The 17,891-nt window shown below is 43.4% G+C and overlaps 1 protein-coding gene across 2 annotated transcripts in view; it reads left to right on the forward strand.

Annotated features, from left to right (window-relative positions):
* MPI (mannose phosphate isomerase) overlaps positions 1–17,891 on the forward strand; it is a 404,206-nt gene that overhangs the window by 298,725 nt on the left and 87,590 nt on the right. The window contains exon 8 of one of the 2 annotated variants that reach the window (XM_069624515.1): positions 7,184–7,594. The exons of the other annotated variant lie outside the window; for it this stretch is intronic. Within the exon in view, the coding sequence (XP_069480616.1) occupies positions 7,184–7,270 (87 nt within the window). The 3' untranslated portion in view covers positions 7,271–7,594. Of the gene's footprint in view, positions 1–7,183; positions 7,595–17,891 lie in introns of those variants that run through there. 2 annotated transcript variants of the gene reach the window in all.

Genomic DNA, 17,891 nt, shown 5'->3' on the forward strand with positions numbered 1-17,891 from the left:
CAACCCACTTAGGTAAGTTATGCGCACCCACCCTCACCCCTATAATAACCAACGTTGTCAATGCTTCCTTTAACAGAAACACAGTTCTGGCCAGCATCAAAGAAGCGTGGGTCACCCCACTTATAAAAAAAACAACTCTTGACCCAACCGTGCCCACGAACTAACGACCAAAAACCACAGTCCTGTTCTTGCTCAAAATCATAGATCAAATTGCCCACCTCGAACAAAACCAGCTGCTTAGAGCCAGACAATCTGGAATTAGGCCTAACTATAGCACGGAAACGGCTCTCATTGACTTGAAAATCCAGATGGATACTATCAGGGACTCGGGGAAACTGCATACTTTTGTTGTTTGACCTCTCTGCAGCGTTTGACATTTTGGATCATGATAAACTGTGCACCACCCTAGCTAATGACTTTAATTTATCTAAAGATGCTACCCTTTGGGTGAAATCCTTTCTTTCTGAACGCACTTCTAGAGTTTCCGGTTTATAGTGATATTTTCAAACGTAATATTTTCGAATGACATTTTCTCGACACAATTTTGCTGAAAAAAAGTTCTTCAAATGTTTTTTTAAAAAAAATGTTTTAAATGGGGTTTACCCCCAAACCCGTTTCTTTTTAACACTTTGTTTTACGTATGAAACATACAAAAAACATATAAAATAAAAAATACATTAGAAGAAAAAAAATCGGCAAAATGTTTTTCGAGAAAATGGTATTTCGAAAATATTTTTTCGAAAATATGACCGGATACCAGAGTTTCCATAGGTAAAGAAGCTGCTGATCCCATACCATTCCTCATCGGGGTACCCCAAGGGTCATGTCTTTCACCTACACTCTATAATGCTTACACAAAGCTTATCTTCTCGACATTAGATGATATGGGTGATATCGCAGATGACACCCAGATCCTCATACCAATATCAGGGAACTATGACCACGATACATTGACCATCAACAAAATCTATGCTATAATCCAAAACGGGATGGGTTTGAACACTCTCTGCCTTAACGATGAGAAGGCTGAGATTCTCATTGTGGGATCCCAAACCAAAATAGGTGCGCTCCATTCAGAATACTCCTCAATCAACATTGATGGCACATTGATTCCAGTACTTAATCAAGTAAAAAGCTTAGTTCACTTAGACACCAATCTCACCATGGCCAACATATAAGTTCAATCTCATCTTCCACATCATATACCTCTAAACTAATTGCTTTAAGCCGTCAGTTTCTCACACCCACCACCTGCATTACACTCAGCCAGGGCCCTGATCCTGTCAAAGTTGGGTTACTGTAATGCACTTTTACTAGGGACCTCCAACACCAGCCTAAGTAAATTACAACTAATGCAAAACAAAGCATTATGGGCAGCCCTATGAATAAAAAAGTCCGACCATATGTCCAATATTAGAGACTTACTGGCTAACCATTAAAGCCAGAATCATCTTTAAAACATTGTATCACCCACAAATGCCTCTCCAGAAAAGCCCCTTTCTACATGAACAGAGCCATAAATAAAAATCCATCACATCACTGAGATCTAGCAACAACTTGCTCTTTGCGGTTCCTCGCTACAAAAATACCAGAGCTGGGGGTATCAGCTTCCAAGTTCTGGCCCCCAAACATTGGAACTCCCTCCCTCTTATTATTAAAAAGGAGGAATCTCTCCATGGCTTAAACAAATTACTCTAAACTTGGTTGTTCAACTAGTGTTAGTAAACTGACACTATAGCCAGAATTAGTCCGCCTCCTCAAGTCTAAAAAACTGCTTTCCCAACAGATGCCCGATCTAGAAAATGTAAATATGCTTGATGCTTGTATTAATCGATGTATGTAAAATTTCTGTGCAATGTCATTTGTAATACTGTCCATCCATGTTAGTATGTGCATATTAATGCCAAAGATGTTTGTAACCACGCTGTGATACCCCAGGGTCTGGGCGTGTAACAAATGTAATAGATAAATAAAAAATAAACTGTACAATCAAAGGCATCTTTGAAGTAAGACACTTTTTCTGAGGAACGCTTAAAAATAGACAGCGCTGCCAGGTATCCTTTTATTGTGCCAACCTGAAGCCCCAGATTGGCCAAGTGTAAAAGGAAAGAAAGTACCATACGTGTATTACATAGGAATGGGTACAGATTCTTGTCCTTACACCAGTTACTGAATTTGTTCCAACAACACTGGTACAAGGATTTTGTTGCTGGTCTTCTGGCCGAAAGCAAAATCTCCATTACGTCATCCAGGAGGTCCCAATCCTTGTATCTCAGCCTCTCAGAAACCATGCGTGAAGGCCGAGTGTCTTGACCTCTGGATGGAGAACCCGACCTTCCTCTTGCGAGAGAAGATCCTCTCTTTGTGGAAGACTTATTGGAGGGCAGATGGACATGTCCAGAAGGTCCTGGTACCATGTCCTCCTGGCCCAATCCGGGGCAATTAGGATCATGGTTTTCCTGAACTTTTTCAACCTCCTGATTACGTAAGGAATCACAGGGACTGGAGGAAATGTGTACAGAAGTGGAAATACCCGGTCCACTACGAACACGTCCCCTAGAGCTCCTCTTGGAGGAAATTCCCTTGAGCAGCACTGATCGCGGTACTGATTGCACTTCCGATTGACCTCGAACGTGCAAACAGATCCACTTGAGGGGTTCCCCAAATGGTGAAGATCTCTTGAAGGACTTCCTGAGCTAGTTCCCACTCGTGGTAGACTGTACTCTGCCTGCTCAGAGTGTCCGCCGCCGTGTTTTTCTCTCTGGCTAGGTGAACTGATGATAGAGAGATTATTTCTTGTATTGCCCAGAACCACTGAATTGCCTCTCTGCACAGTGGTACTGACCCAACACCTCCTCTCTTGTTGAGGTAGTACATGGCCACTGTGTTGTTCATCATTATCAGGACATTCTTTCCCCGTACAGAGGGCAGAAAGGCCTTCGGCGCTAATCTGATTGCCCTCGGCTCCAAAAGGTTGATGTGTAGTTTGGACTCCGATGGAGACCAACGACTGGTGATTGTCAGATCGTTGGTGTGGGCTCCTCACCCCGTGAGTGAGGCATCCGTCACTACTTTTATCTCCGGCCATGGTTGCCAAAAAGATTCTCCCTGGATATTGTCCTTGCAAGCCCACCATAGAAAATCTTGAGCCACTCTGGCTAGAACTTGCAAAAGATCTGACATATCCACTGAAAATTGGGACCATTGAGTCCTGAGGGCCCATTGAAGGGATCTCATTCTCAATCTGGCCTTTGGCACCAGAAAAATGCAGGATGCCATGAGGCCGAGCAACCTCAGAAAATCAAAGGCCGGCAGATGCTGGGCATTCTGGAACTTTGTTACCATCTGCAGAATGTGATGAGCTCTCACCTCAGGAGGCGAGGCTTTGCCTGAGGAAGTATCCAGGACTGCTAAGATGAATTGGAGTCTTTGGAATGGTATCATATTTGACTTCTTGAAATTGAGGGAGAAGCCCAGTCTGTGTAAGAAGTGGCAGGTCATGTTCAGATGGTCCTGGGCTTGTTCGGGTGATAGTGCCCTGATTAACCAATCGTCCAGGTAAGGGTAGACCTGAAGACCACCTCGCCTGAGACTCGCTGCCACTACCGCCATCAACTTGGTGAAAAGACTTGGGCGGAGGTCAACCCGAATGGCAGAACTCGAAACTGATAGTGAGAATTGCCAATCGCAAACTTCAGGTACTTTCTGTGCTTGAGATGGATCGGCACATGAAAGTAAGCATCCTGAAGGTCCAATGATACCAACCAGTCTTGAATTTGGAGAGCCTGAAGGATCTGAGAAAGTGTTACCATCTTGAACTTTTCCTTCCTGAGGAACTTGTTCAAGTTTTTTAAGTCCAAGATGGGTTTGAATCCTCTGTCCTTTTTTGGAATGAGAAATTAGAGGGAATACCAACCCTTGTTCCACTCCTCTACAGGTACATGTTCTATTGCACCTTTCTCTAGCAGGCATTCAAATTTCCTCTAACAGGAGCGGATCTGGAATTCTGACAGAGTTGTATCCCGGTGGATGATCCTGAGGCCTTCTTTAAAATGGAAGGCAGTAACCCTGGGCTACTGTTTCCAGTGTCCAAGCATCTGAAGTAATGCCCAGCCATTCGTTCAGATGCTGAGAGATCCTGTCTCCCACTGGGGTCTTGTGGGTCAAGGCCTCAGAATGGCTTTGTAGCAGCTGTAGCAGCGGCTGAGGGGACAGATGCCACTGCTGGGGCTGATCTAGCACCCTTTCCTCGTCCACCACAAGAACATTTTCTTTGCTGTCCTCATTGACTGGCCTGTCCTTTTCCTCTTCCAAATGAGGAATAAAAACAAAAAGGGCGTCCCTGAGTAGGAGTGTTGCTGAGGTTGTCATATGGAGGCGCTAAGTGACTTAGCCGCCGCCTTAGAGGTCTGCAGCTTCTCCAAACCTTTATCTGCCTTGCTGCCGAACAACCTCAAGCTGTCAAATGGCATATTGAGAAGTCTGGCATGGACATCAGGTGCGAAACCCGACTTTCTAAGCCACGCAAATCTGCGTAGCACTGTGCTAGACGCCATTGATTTGCTGATGCTGTCAGCCGTGTCCAGTCCCGATTGAAGGCATTCCCCCATAGCCTCCTTTCCATCTTTCACAATCGCAAGGAAACCGTCTCGCTCCTCACCCTCAGTAATATGTTCAGCTGCTGCAGTAATACAATCCCACAGGTTGTATGTGAATCTTGCAAGGGTGCAAGTCAGATTTGTGGACTTTAAGGCCATGCTGCCCGAAGAGAAAATCTTGCGAGACCAGGCATGAATTCTTTTATCGTCCCTATCGGGGGAATTGAGGGAATTGAAGGGTATGCGGATTGTCTAATGGATGTGGCTGCCTGGACTACTAAGCTCTCAAGTGTTGGATGTTTAGTTTAGATTTCAGGGTCATAAGAAGAGGGTCTGTATTTTCCTGCACATTTTTTATGTACCGCTGGCCCAGAATCTGGGGTTTCCCATGTGGCCATAACCTTCTTCTGAAGGGCAGTATGAAAAGGAAGGACAGGATCCTTTTGAGGACCTCCACTAAGAATGTCTCTCATGTCGCCCTGTTCATAAACGGGGGAATTTCTATTCCATCCCATGAATTCTACCACCCTATTCATAAGGTTTGTATCCCAGTTCTGCATGGTCAGCAGGGTCGGGTTTGTCAAATTCCAATTTAGGAGACGTGTCTAGACCACTAGCTGTTTGCAGGCATTCATAGAGGTCAGCCATTTTGGAGTGAGGATCAATTCGTTCCTCAGGAACATCCCTTGTACCACATTTTACCCCAGCAGGGGAAATCTCCTCCACTTCGGAAGATTATTCATCATAAATAGAAGCCATAGACTTAAAAAAAAAAAGTCTTGTCTAGGCACAGTGTAAAAAATGTTACCCGTGGCTTGTGGAGGCATAGACCTTTGCTTCGACAAAGGTGTCGATATTGGTGCCGGAATCAGCGTTGACCTCAACAAAGGCATCAAAGTAGTTGACGCAGGCTTTGACGCGGTCGAAGGAGCTATGGATTTAAGCACCGCCGAGGTAGCTGTCGACGCTGTCCTCGACACTGGCGTCGAGTAGGTCTTCGACAGATGCGTCGAGGAGACCTTCGACACAGACTTCGATAGTGGTTTGGTACCTGAGGCCATTTTGTCTGTTGTTGCGCCCGATTTATGCACCAGTGCTTTGCTGTTCTTATGAGGTGTTGGAGAGGTTTCTCTTGATGACACCCTCCAACATTTTTTTGCCAGATTTAGAGCGTCTTGTCTCTGACTTCCCTCTGTCACTTTTCGAGTCAGCCGGGGCATGGCCTTCACGCAAACTCTTCAAGGAGGTCTGGGCCGCGTTCTCAAAGATTCGCATTAATGAGCCTCTGAAGGCCTCCCATTTCCTAGGGGAATCGTGCTTTGAAGGACATTCAATAACCCCTGTATCGGACGACAAAGGAGATCGGTATTGCCTTTTCCTCGCCTTCTTCGAAGAAGACGAAGATGAAGATTTACGAGACCGACTCCTCGACCTATATTTCTTCGATTTACGTCGTTTACTACTAGACTCCATGGAGTCTTTCTTTTTTCTCAAAGAGGACTTCGAGAATTCCTCCCACACCACCAGTTTACCTCTTTGTTCCTTGAGAGCTTTATTGGTCATGACAGGAACCGCATTCGTCAACTCGATGGTCCGTACCCAAGTACCAGAGGCAAACTAGATGGGGGTCAGTAATAGACATTTTCTTCTCACATTTCTGACACTTTTTAAAACCACTTTAGCGGTAGAAGGATTTGATAATGAAGATGTAGTCGAAACTGAAGCGCCGTTTTCGTACACACTTAGCGAAAGCTTTGTTGGAAAAACGGAACTGAAGCCAACGGGCGTGGCTCGAGCCCTTTAGACTGCGGATGACGTCGATGCTCGACGGCAGCCCTCGAGGGACATCGACACCGCAACCTCGAGTACAGCGCCCCCTGGTGGGGAAAAAAAAATTCTGAAGCAGCAAAGCTGAAGATAGGAATATCTAAGATGAGGAATACGTGGGGGGGACATAATCCATTCGAACAGGAGGGGTGGTCATACAAAGTGGTACCATGCAGCAAAGACAAGAAACATATACAAACAGCAGCAAGTGCGTGTATGGGAAGGGAAAATGCAGTAGCTGTACAAAGTCTGTACAGCGCAAAGGCATAGGGTATGCAGCATAATGGAATGCACCAACAAGAGAAGTAACGTTTGCCTTCTACAATCTTACCGCACACCTGCTTCACATTCCAACAAAGGACGAAGAGGCAGCGTTAGGGACACCAACTACGGAGAGCAACGTGGTAAGTGCACTAAAGTTTATATTATAATTGCACAGGTCCGGTAGTGTACAATAGTAGGAAAAAAATATATTTTCTGTTTGTGCACAGCAATGGCAAGCACCCTAGAATGGCCGGAAGAGAATTTTCCGCATGAAGAAATGAGTGAGGACGATAACCCCATTGATACCTGCCACATTGTGAAAAGGGAAAGAGTTACTGCAAGGGCAAGCACCCTAGAATGGCTGGAGGAGAATTTCCCACATGACGAAATGAGTGACCATAGTGACCCCATAGATGGGGAATTCAGTGTGAAAAGTAACACCCTTACAATATATTGCTTCATGTATACTAAACATATTTCTTTTTCTTTAACAGAACAAACGGCAATACAAAGGAGTACACCAGAAGCAGCACCTTTTCCACAGCAACATACGGCCACAGAAACTGAAGGAAACGCTGTAAAAATAAAAGTAGACTGCCTGGGCGCCAAAATGGATGAATTGCTGAACTATTTTGCCGCCTTGAAATTGTTTGTAGAAGAACATATTATGGAGAAAATAAGATACCACTGCCCCACCTTCCCCATTTCCCAGCCCCCCATTCTCCATCCCCGCAAATTGCGTGCCCTGAGAGACGCTTCGATGAGACCTCAATCCCTCCTTCACCACCAACTTGTAGAAATGCCGAAATCCCCAGTGTATGTATCTGTTTCTGGTCCCCCTTCCCTTTCCGAATAGTGGCTATGAATGTGTGCTAATAAAGGTTGATATGTAAATTGTTACTGAATTTATATGTGCCTTTTCCTTTGTTTTAAGAAGCCCATTGTAACTGTGAAGGGCACTGCACTGTTGGGGATAATCGCAAGTGAAGGAAATGGAGGAGCCGTACGACCGCCGCACCTGGCTGCCCTATGCGCAATCACAATGGAAGCATCCGTAGGACACCACTACGGGCTGCATGTTTGCATGCACAGAACCTCCTCTAAGTAATTGTGGGACCGTACGTTTCTCGGTCGCACCGCACAGTTGTATCTCGTCCTGTGACACCTGGTAACACCGCCCCTGGCCAAGATATACAAAGAAACGTGTGATGTAGTTTTAATAGGTGGAAGCGCTCACCCACGTCCTGCACATGAACAGTCCACCTACTGTATCATGCACACACCAAGCTTATGTAGAAATGTTCAGTGCACGTGCACCGTACATTTAAGTAGTCCGGGGATGGCAAGGGTATCTGTCGGAGACCTATGCATGTGGCCACAAAGTATTCCGGCCAATATGCGTCCCGCAGATAGGCGTCCAAATGGAGAACAATGGCGATGTCACCATGGTAACAGAACCACACTGCGCGTGGGCCCTTATTAGGCAGGCACGATCCAGATCTGTACACATAGAAAAAGGACTCTTTTCTGCAATGTATGGAGTGAGTGTTAGTGATAGTGCACCCTTACAGAGGTCCTACACTCTTCCTTCTGCATGTAGTTATTGTAGGGAAAGATTTAGGGCCACTTTCCGGTTGCACATGCTCCACAACAGTCCTATAAAAGGGCACACCCCACAACTGTGCTGCAATCCGTGTTTGGCTTTCCAGGGAAGAGCAGCAGTGCATATTGGTTCATACAGTAATTGATTTCTGACCAATTCTGTGCCTGGAAAGTACCTCTCCAAGTAATGGCCACCAGGGCTTCTGCTACTACCTCTGACTCGGGAGCACCCACACCCTCACCACCAACACCTTCTGCTGAAGGTCCTGAGCAAGGAAACGGGAGTCCTAATGTGGATGGACATCAAAAAGGAAATGAGGATAAAGTAGCGGGAATCCCCATTGCCTGCAGCCAGCGTGAGTCGTGGGTATGGAAACTATTTACGACCGTTGGAGATGTGCCCAAATCTCGTGCAAACCAGGTAAAATGCACTGAGTGCGACATAGTTCTCAGTCGCGGAAAACCTGGCTTGTACAGCTACGGCGTATGTATCTCTGAAAGACGCAGGAAACCCAATGTCCAGTGTGCATTGTGTTTTCTGAGAGTCAGGGCCTCATAGTTATTTTGTATGTTTCTCTCTCTTTTAGATTGTAAAACTTGTTTCTTCCTGATGAAGAAGTTGATAAATGATCCAAAAAACGTCGAAACCGGTTGAGAAAATTGGGGATGTGGTCATGTTTTGACATCTAATTGACCCACCCCTAGAGTAGACCACTTTTTATGACAACTATAGTGGTCATGTACATTGATTGCACTTTACCTAAAATGTAAAAGCTGCTAGCTATGATTTATAACAGGGTTTACCATATATGTATTGTTGGACTGTATGGAATGTGTATGCATGATGGTTGTATGTGGACGAATGAGTGAATAATTTATTGTCAATTGTATGAATTGCATAGATCACTATGTTCTTAATTCTCCTGCAATGTAATCAATATGCTAAGTGCAGATTAAATTACGATTAATTTCTTTATTCAAATCTTGTATCGGGCACAATTAATTCAATTCTTTTGATACTTGGTTAATTAAGTAAACTCCTCTGGACTCTTTCTTCTGAACAAATTGTACAGCTATGGCACCCCTCCATGCAGCGGCACCTGAAATCGAACCACAAGGCAGCTGTTCATAGGGTTGTCCCCTTCCAAGAAGGCTCTAGGTTACTTTCCTCTACAGCATCCTCCGTATCTGCTCCTGCTACCACTAGGGACACTGCAGTGGGCCAGCGCGTCCCGCAACCAACCAACCAACCAGCCTTGCAGGCCATACACACCGCAACAGACCCATACATTTCAAAGGTCACTGGATTGTGCATGTACTGCATCACGGTACTGTGCAGGGGGGAACAATTTGAAGTGCTATTGAGGCTTCGGTCCGGGAGCATGACAAAGAGTGCCCCCTACCCAAGTGAGGTCCACCCCACTTCTTCTGCTCTCCACATGCAATTTCTTATCCCTGTGGTTGGTACACTTTGACAAACCTCCCTTCATTCCTGCCCTTCTGTGACGTGTCTTATAACAACAGGAAAAATGCAACACAACCGGAAAGGTGGGGGGGGACAAAAGGCTCTTTTCAGAGCCACCTTGCACTGTTAAACAATAGAACTTGAATGAAAGCATGCAGGCGGTGGCGCAGCCTATGAGCGCAGAATACAGGGTTGTCAACAATGAGCAGCAGGATTCCATCAAACATTGTACGCAATCGCAAAACTAAGTGGTGGCTCTGAAAAGAGCCTTTTTGTGCTGTTTGTGTTTGCAACGTTCGAAGTGGTGAACACCCATAGGGAAAATGCTTGCTAAACTTGCAGGAAGCGCTGCGCTGCATTTTTGATATTACGCAGAAACAGCTTATTGCCAACATCAGTCGGATGAAGTCCTATTGTTGCTACTATGAAACGTAATGTTTTCATTGTGGAAGGAGAACATGACAACGTCTCGCAAAAAAGCAAAAAGCCTTGTTCACATTGTGCCGCACATTGTCCATTTGTGGCCCACACAAGGAAGAATGCAGCCACGTCTGTCTCTGTGCAATGCTAGAAAAAATGATGTGCGACTTTGGAAACATTTCCATGAGTTGCCGAAATGTCTCCATCGTAAACTGCAGTGAGATGCGGATAACATGTCCTAAACTGTTCCCTCCACAATGAACAATAATTATGTCTGGATGAGCAAGCGTCGCCAAACTGGCACAAAGAGGACCCACATGGAGGCACTTCATCTCACGTATTCTGTACCCGTGCACATTATGGAGCGCAGGTTGGGCTGCCAGTGCACAGCATTCTGCGTAACCTTGTACTCAATGGATCCAGGAGTCACCCAAAAGCCATATAGTCCGCCTACTGAATGGCACAACTATACCCGTAGCCATCTCCACTCCTATTTGCAAACACACGTTCTGGCACAATCTATTGCTACACACCACACCCAGGAAATCGTATTAACCAATCCCAACTCCTGCAGTCCCATTTCCATTCCAGCCATCCTGAAAAGACCCGGATGTAGCACGTGCGCACCTCCAAATGGCATGGCTTTCGCAAACATATTGTCCTGTGTGGGGGGCTGCGCAAACACATTTGAAGCATCATAGAGAATGGCCGCTTTGTTGGTAGTTCTGGACATTGTTTATTTTTTATTTTTGTAAAGCGATGTGTAAAAAAACACCCTTTTGTGTGGTAGTTGTTGGGGATTGCTCTCTTTTTTTCCTCTTTACATTATTACAAAGTGTCTGCAACCTCCATTTTATATCATGGAACAGATGACTAATTTCAATAGGGGGAAAAAAAATCAGCTCGACTGACAAACGTCACACTAGAAGCACTAAGGTTCTCATGGGCACAGAAGAGCATCCTAGCATGGAACAGAAAAGCAGACATACACCTGATTCGATAATCCGTAGTCCCATTTCCATGGCAAGTACATTAAGGACAGCATGTAGCACGTGCGGTTTCCCCAACTACTGCGAGGGCCGCGCCCTAGTAAAAACAGGGCCAGTCCTTCTTCTCTTTTCAGTAGTCTTTTCCCAGCACTCCCTCATTGGCTACTGTTACACAGTCACATACGCATCCACCAATTACATCAAGAATTCTGCATCTAACGCTATCACCTCTGTTGAACAGTCTATACCAACCGTTAAACACGCAGAGTTCAAGTGTCCTGTAAATCAAAAGCACCTGCACTGGAAAGTACTGTAAAACGATCTACGAGTTCTTCATCCACATACATCGGTATCGCTATCCATCACCACGCCTTGTAGGTATTTCTACTTTTTGTACAGTACATTTGGAACTGTGTTATAAGTTCGTGGCAACAGGGTACCTGGCACTGAATCTCCATAACGTACTCAAAATTCCCACTGTTATTTCTCCCATCACCTACCATGAAATGGCTCCTGCAGTGGTAGATGGTGGCAAAGCTGCCATTTGCCCATAGCAGCCATTGTTCTATGGAAACGGTTACTCTGTTCTTTTGTTCCGTCAATTTTACGATGCTTTCCCCCATTAACGCACCTCCTTATCAAATTTGTAAAAATCGCACACAAAAGGATCAGAGTATACCACCAAACTAAGCCAAGTGCATACATTACATGCATAACAACAGTTTCCAGCCACTTACCTTTCACACTTCTTAGATTACAACAGTACTTAAAAAAAAAAACAGTAACATTCATAAATGCGCATAAGGAAATTAAACACCGGAAGCAATTACTCCACTCATATAGCAAGCATATATATGCAGAGAAGTACATGCAAATGCACACACAAAAACATTCTGCTTTGCACTCTGTACATCTTTACGCACCTTTTTGTCATCCTTCCACAATGCAAAGTACTCCATTTTGAAAGTAAATAGTCCTACACTAATACACACACGTGTTTAATAACACATCATACAATACACTCCCAAATATCCCACCTACCCCCTTAACAAACATGCATATGCTCCCAAGTCCCCATTGATATTGTAAGCCTTCCATTTATACACACACACTTTCTCTTCCTGCCAAGACATCCCCCTATAGTTTTAAAGAATGTGTTGTACAAATGTAAGAACTATGCCATTAGCCAACATTTTTTCTTACCATCATTTTATACAGGTGCAGTACCCACCTCCCTCTGGAAAGCCACTGGCGTGTGCACTTCAAAATGCAACCTGCAATAAACCTACTCTCACTAAGCAACAAAGTAAGTACAATACCATCATAGTGTTGTACGTCTTACTACAAGAGCGCACTATTGTTGTATTGTAGCATAAAGATTTGCGGCAATCCACCATTATGTACTTAATTGTTACTCATGACACCTCTACAGATGCTCAGTGTTTATGTCGCCCCCATTAGACTAATCCCCACATAGTAAGATACTGTCCCCAACCAAAAGTTAGAGGCCATTACAGTGACCCACTTCCATTTATATGCCAATCTTCCTATTGACCCACTCATGCACATTGCACACATATACATTTGAAAATTTGCTCACCCATACTTCCCTTTCTTCGCCAACAGCTACTACACAATGCCTACCAAAATGCAACTCCTTAGAAAGCAACGCAGAAATAGAGCCACGCAACATAAAAACATAGAAAGTAGCCATCCACTGCAAGCAGAACTTCTACAGAAAGTTCAAAGAGAAGAACTAATCCAGTCATTAAGGAAAACTGATACATCTACCAGTAATGACAGTGTAGTTCATCTGTCAAAATGTGAGAATGAAAAGAAAACCACTAAAAACTGTGCAACCCAGACTACTGCTAACAGAGCACTTACAAATGGTAACGTTACCACAAAGAAGCGTTCCAAGAAATTCATTTTACAAAACAAATTCCACCACAGAGTCCTTCAGAACCTTATAAATGGAGGGCAGAAATCTCACTCAACCCTCAAAACCTACAGCAGAAAGGTCATCCTGGAAGCTAATTTACAAGCACTACTTCGAAACAAACGCAATATCAGCATAGATAGCTTTGGCCACATCTGTACAGGTGAGTGGAGTCACACCACCAACGCAGAGCCATACTTCAATGAAGAATCCTACAAACAAGAACAAACAAACCAAATTGCCTTACATCGGAGTGGACGAGGGTATGAAAAGATACACGATACCATAATGGAAGAAGAAACACTGCTTTCAGAAATGTGGCGATCAAACTTAGACGTCGCATCAAACCAACACGCCTCACATACAAATGGCCTTGCTCATCAATGTGTAACGTTCGCCAATGCTTAATCAAATCTTTGCAGCAATTCCTCAATCAGTATGTCAAAGGCAATGAGAAAAGAAAAAGAAAAATACTACAAACTATGGACTCCTGTCCAGTGTGCAACTACACAGGAATACAAGTACATTCCTTAGGCTGTATTTCTGGACCTGCTTGCAAAAGCACCTTCAACCGTATCAAAATGTTAGCAACCCACCATTCAACAGTCGGAAATCTAGTTTACAAACTTTACTATGCAAAAAGTCCAGCTTTAGCACTTCAACATTTAAATGATATTCTCCTACACGGTACAGCCAAACAAGTGCTGGAAGAAATGGAGCACTTCCAAAGGAAATATTGTGGAACAGAAGAACACTTACAAATGACAGCATTTCCAGACTACAGTACTGACAACATTGCAGCTAGCACATATACAGAAAAGAAATACAAAAGTTCAAAAGCACATCTGCTGAAATGCCAAACGAAGTATGTGTGTGTTGTCGTAGAACTTTCTATAGAAAGAGCACCAAAACTATAGATATAATGCAGAAAATAGAAGGCAATGAGGAATCCCAATGGTTTCAATTAGCTCTGTACCTTATAGCTGAAAACAAATATGAAATCATGAACACCTCCATACTGCAAAACTTGACAATAACCTAAGGCCTTCACGCGCAATCGGTAATAATTTGGAAGTATTTCCACTGCCAAACGCACTGCAGCACCTTAATTTGTATGAGAGCATTATAACCCAAACAGTGAACCCATTTCAAGCAATAATACAACTTCAACCAAAAACTGCAAATTTGCCTTCCACCGAATTACTGAAAGGCATTTGTGAGAAAGTAGTTTATTTACCATTAGATCTCAAAGAAAATGTAGACACTCTACGAGTGCAAAGGCCAATAGAAAAATCTTTGATTATCCTGGTAAATGGTGTACCTAGAGAAGACAAAATAAATTGGCAGCAACTAGTGGACTTAAGCAAAGTTAGGGAAGCTTTGCAATACCTTAAACTAAACGATGAAAACTACAGGGAAATAAACATTGAAGAAAACCTAAGAGAAACAACCAAAATAATTCAACTCAACAGCTGGCCAATTTGAACATCTAGATCCTAGTGCAGCGTCCAGTATTTTAGACCACTATACAATTCACCCAATGCACTCCAAAGACACCATAGACGATGCACTAGAAACATATAAAATGCGGCAAGCCAAAGGAGCGCCATCAGTATATGGGAAAAAAGTGTAGAAGCACAAGCCTTTCCTCTACTATTCCCCCTTGGAAAAGGTGGAAGATATGATGAAAGATGCACACAAATAACAGCATCAGAATACCGCTGTTTACTAATGTATTCTGAAGACCCTAGATTTAGACAGAACATGGAGTACATATTCCAACTCCTCTTTGAAATTGAACTTGCAACGCTATGTTGGAGTTTCCTACACATTGAAAACAGGTTCCCATTTTGAAAACATGTCTGCTACACAGCTACTTCAAAAGGTGCAAGAGAAGGACAAAGTTTTACAGTCAAGTATTACAAATCTTTTGGCAAACATGTGTGGTACGAAAGAGTGCTGGTTCCGACGGCACGCAGTTGTACGGAGTATACTACGCAACCTTGGCCCACCCACATGGCTTGCCACTTTAAGTTGTCCAGAGTATGCATGGGAAGACTTGCACACTTTCCTACGCATAGCAAACAAAAACAAAACGGGTGTAGACATGAAAACACCAGAATATGTTGCTCTCTTGAACCAGTAAATGTTTCACAGTACTTCCATCATCGCTTCTTTGCCATGCTGCACTTCATTTGCAATAAAGCACTTCCTCCCCTCTGAGAAATGGAACACTTTTTTTGGAGAAAAGAATATCAAGCCAGAGGAGCACCACACATCCACATGCTTTTGTGGATTAAAAATACTCCTAAATTTGGTGAGGAGAGTGATGAAATTGTTTTGCAGTTTATTCACAAATATGTCACTTGCAAAATCCCTTCGGAAAGTACGCATAGTGACTTACAAGCACACATTTTGCAATTCCAAAGATACAAGTGTGGCAAGTATTGTCGACGCAAATATAAGAACAGAGACAAATACTACACCAAATGTCGCTTTGGTTTCCCTAGACCATTTTCAACAACAAGGTAAGTAAACGGCTTCATGTCTTCGGTTCGACACAGTGTGAAAGGGAAATCTCTGAAGAACACATACTGCATAAAAAGGAGCGAAGCATGAAAGTACATCAATGATTGCAATGCAATAATTGTCCTCCTATGCAATGCTAATGTTGATGTACAGTACATTGCAGACAATTCCACTGCAGTTGCATGATATGTCACTGCCTACTTAACCAAAGCAGAGAAAACAGAGCTCAAAGAACTCTGGGATGACATAATATCTGACAAGACACTGGCACAAAAATTGTACAGCTTTGGCATAAAAATGCTGTCCAATAGAGAATGTGGCTGCTACGAAGCCACAGACCGTTTAACTGGCACCGCCTTATATGGGAAATCTGAAAACCTAGTGTGGCAAGCCATGGTCCTGCTGCATCCAGAAAAAGAGTACTTAAATCGTACGAAGACATACACACAATAGTCAAAAGCGATCCCAACAGCCAGGACATTTTGAAGAACAACTTATTAAACACATACTACCCGAACAGGAGTATTACTTTAGAAGCCTTGTTCCTGTACCAGATAGCCCAAAACTTTGCATACAAAAATAACATTAAAACAGATGAGGAAAAAAGGTATATACAGAGTGGAAAGTTGTGAAGGCAGCCTGGTGAAACTTACGAAACGCAGCCTAATTAATCATATGAAATTGTCATGAAAAACTCCTCAACACAAAGAACTGTACTACATGGCTAACTTCAGCTTTTTAAGCCATGGAGAAAAGAAGATTTATTAGCCACCCACGCCTCCTATGGAGATGCTTTCAATGCAAGTGAAAGTACAATTATAGATGAAAACTTTACACGTCACAATAGCATATTGGACAATGAGCACCAACAAGAGTAAGAACTTCAAGCACAACTAAATGTAGACACTTCTGAGAGCAGTGAACCTTCTGTAACAGGCAGCCAAGAACCACTTTGACAGTCACTCATAGCAAATGAGGCAGAATTAGCCATGACGGAAGCAACCACCACCATATTTTAGTATGAGCAATCTGTCGAAGAGTTGGCTGTACTGAAATCCCAACTAAACAAGGAGCAGCGTACAATTTTCTAGAAGTAAGTGAACAAATTGAACATGGTATACAGCACGAAAGTAAAACTTGCACCTGTGACAACTACAAACCTGTACTGATATATGTAAGTGGTGAAGCTGGGTCAGGGAAAACATTCTTAATAAAAATTATCAGTAAATGCCTCCAACAATTGACAAACAACAATCTTTCAGCTGTTGTAACCACCCCTAAAGGTTTGGCTGACTGCAACATAGGTGGAGTCACTCTACACTGATTGCTACTCCTTCCAGTAGAACACCAAAACAAATTTGAGTACTATACATTTTCAGCAGATTCTGCTATGGAACTACGCAGAGTTTTGAAACAAATAAAAATATTCTTAATGGATGAGGTGAGCATGGTCTCCAACCTAATGTTGGCTTTCATTCACCTCAGATTGCAAGAGGTCCTCAAAACAGACTACGAAGAACTGTTTGGAGGAAAACATGTAATTGTTTTCAGAGATCTCCTTCAATAAACACCAGTGAAAGGTGAACCAAACCTTGGGACACAAAGCGTGCCGTAAAAGTCTTGGAAGCATCGGGAATGTAAATCTCTGGCAACATTTCCAATACAGAGAACTAACTCAAAACATGCGTCAGTCTGCTGACGGTCACCTACGATAACACTTAAAAAAAAAAAAAAAAAAAAGGAGGCACAGTCTACCCTCAATACTAGAGGCATCCATGAGCTGTACAGGCTTAACTCGTGCTACTGATGTCATGGAACAATTAGCGCACAGAAATATCACCAGTATGTCCAACTCTAGCAAGCTGTGCACAATTCAGTGCAACAATGCTGAAAAAAGAAAAACGACTACTAGTGGAAATTCATGCCACAGACAAACTGGACGTACACGGTATGACAATACCTATGTGTCAACAAGGCATAGCATGACTAAAAGCCTTAGAAAACGCTATCTCCAACACAGCTGGTTTGGAGAAAATGTTAACATTATGTGAACTGTAGAGTAATGCTAAAGCATAACCTTGACGTAGAGCAAGGTCTAGTTAATGGAGCACTTGGTACAGTTGGCTTCCAAACAAACACAAAGAGGAGAGGTGAGTGGAAAAACTCGCCCACTACTAGCACATCCTCAAATTTAGCACTATTATGTTTTTTGTTCAAGGCTTCGCCTAGAGGACTAATGTCTCTATTGCTAGAGTAAA

Source organism: Ambystoma mexicanum, chromosome 11 (genome assembly GCF_040938575.1).
Source record: "Ambystoma mexicanum isolate Mex_15411 chromosome 11, UKY_AmexF1_1, whole genome shotgun sequence".
Taxonomy (NCBI): domain Eukaryota; kingdom Metazoa; phylum Chordata; class Amphibia; order Caudata; family Ambystomatidae; genus Ambystoma; species Ambystoma mexicanum.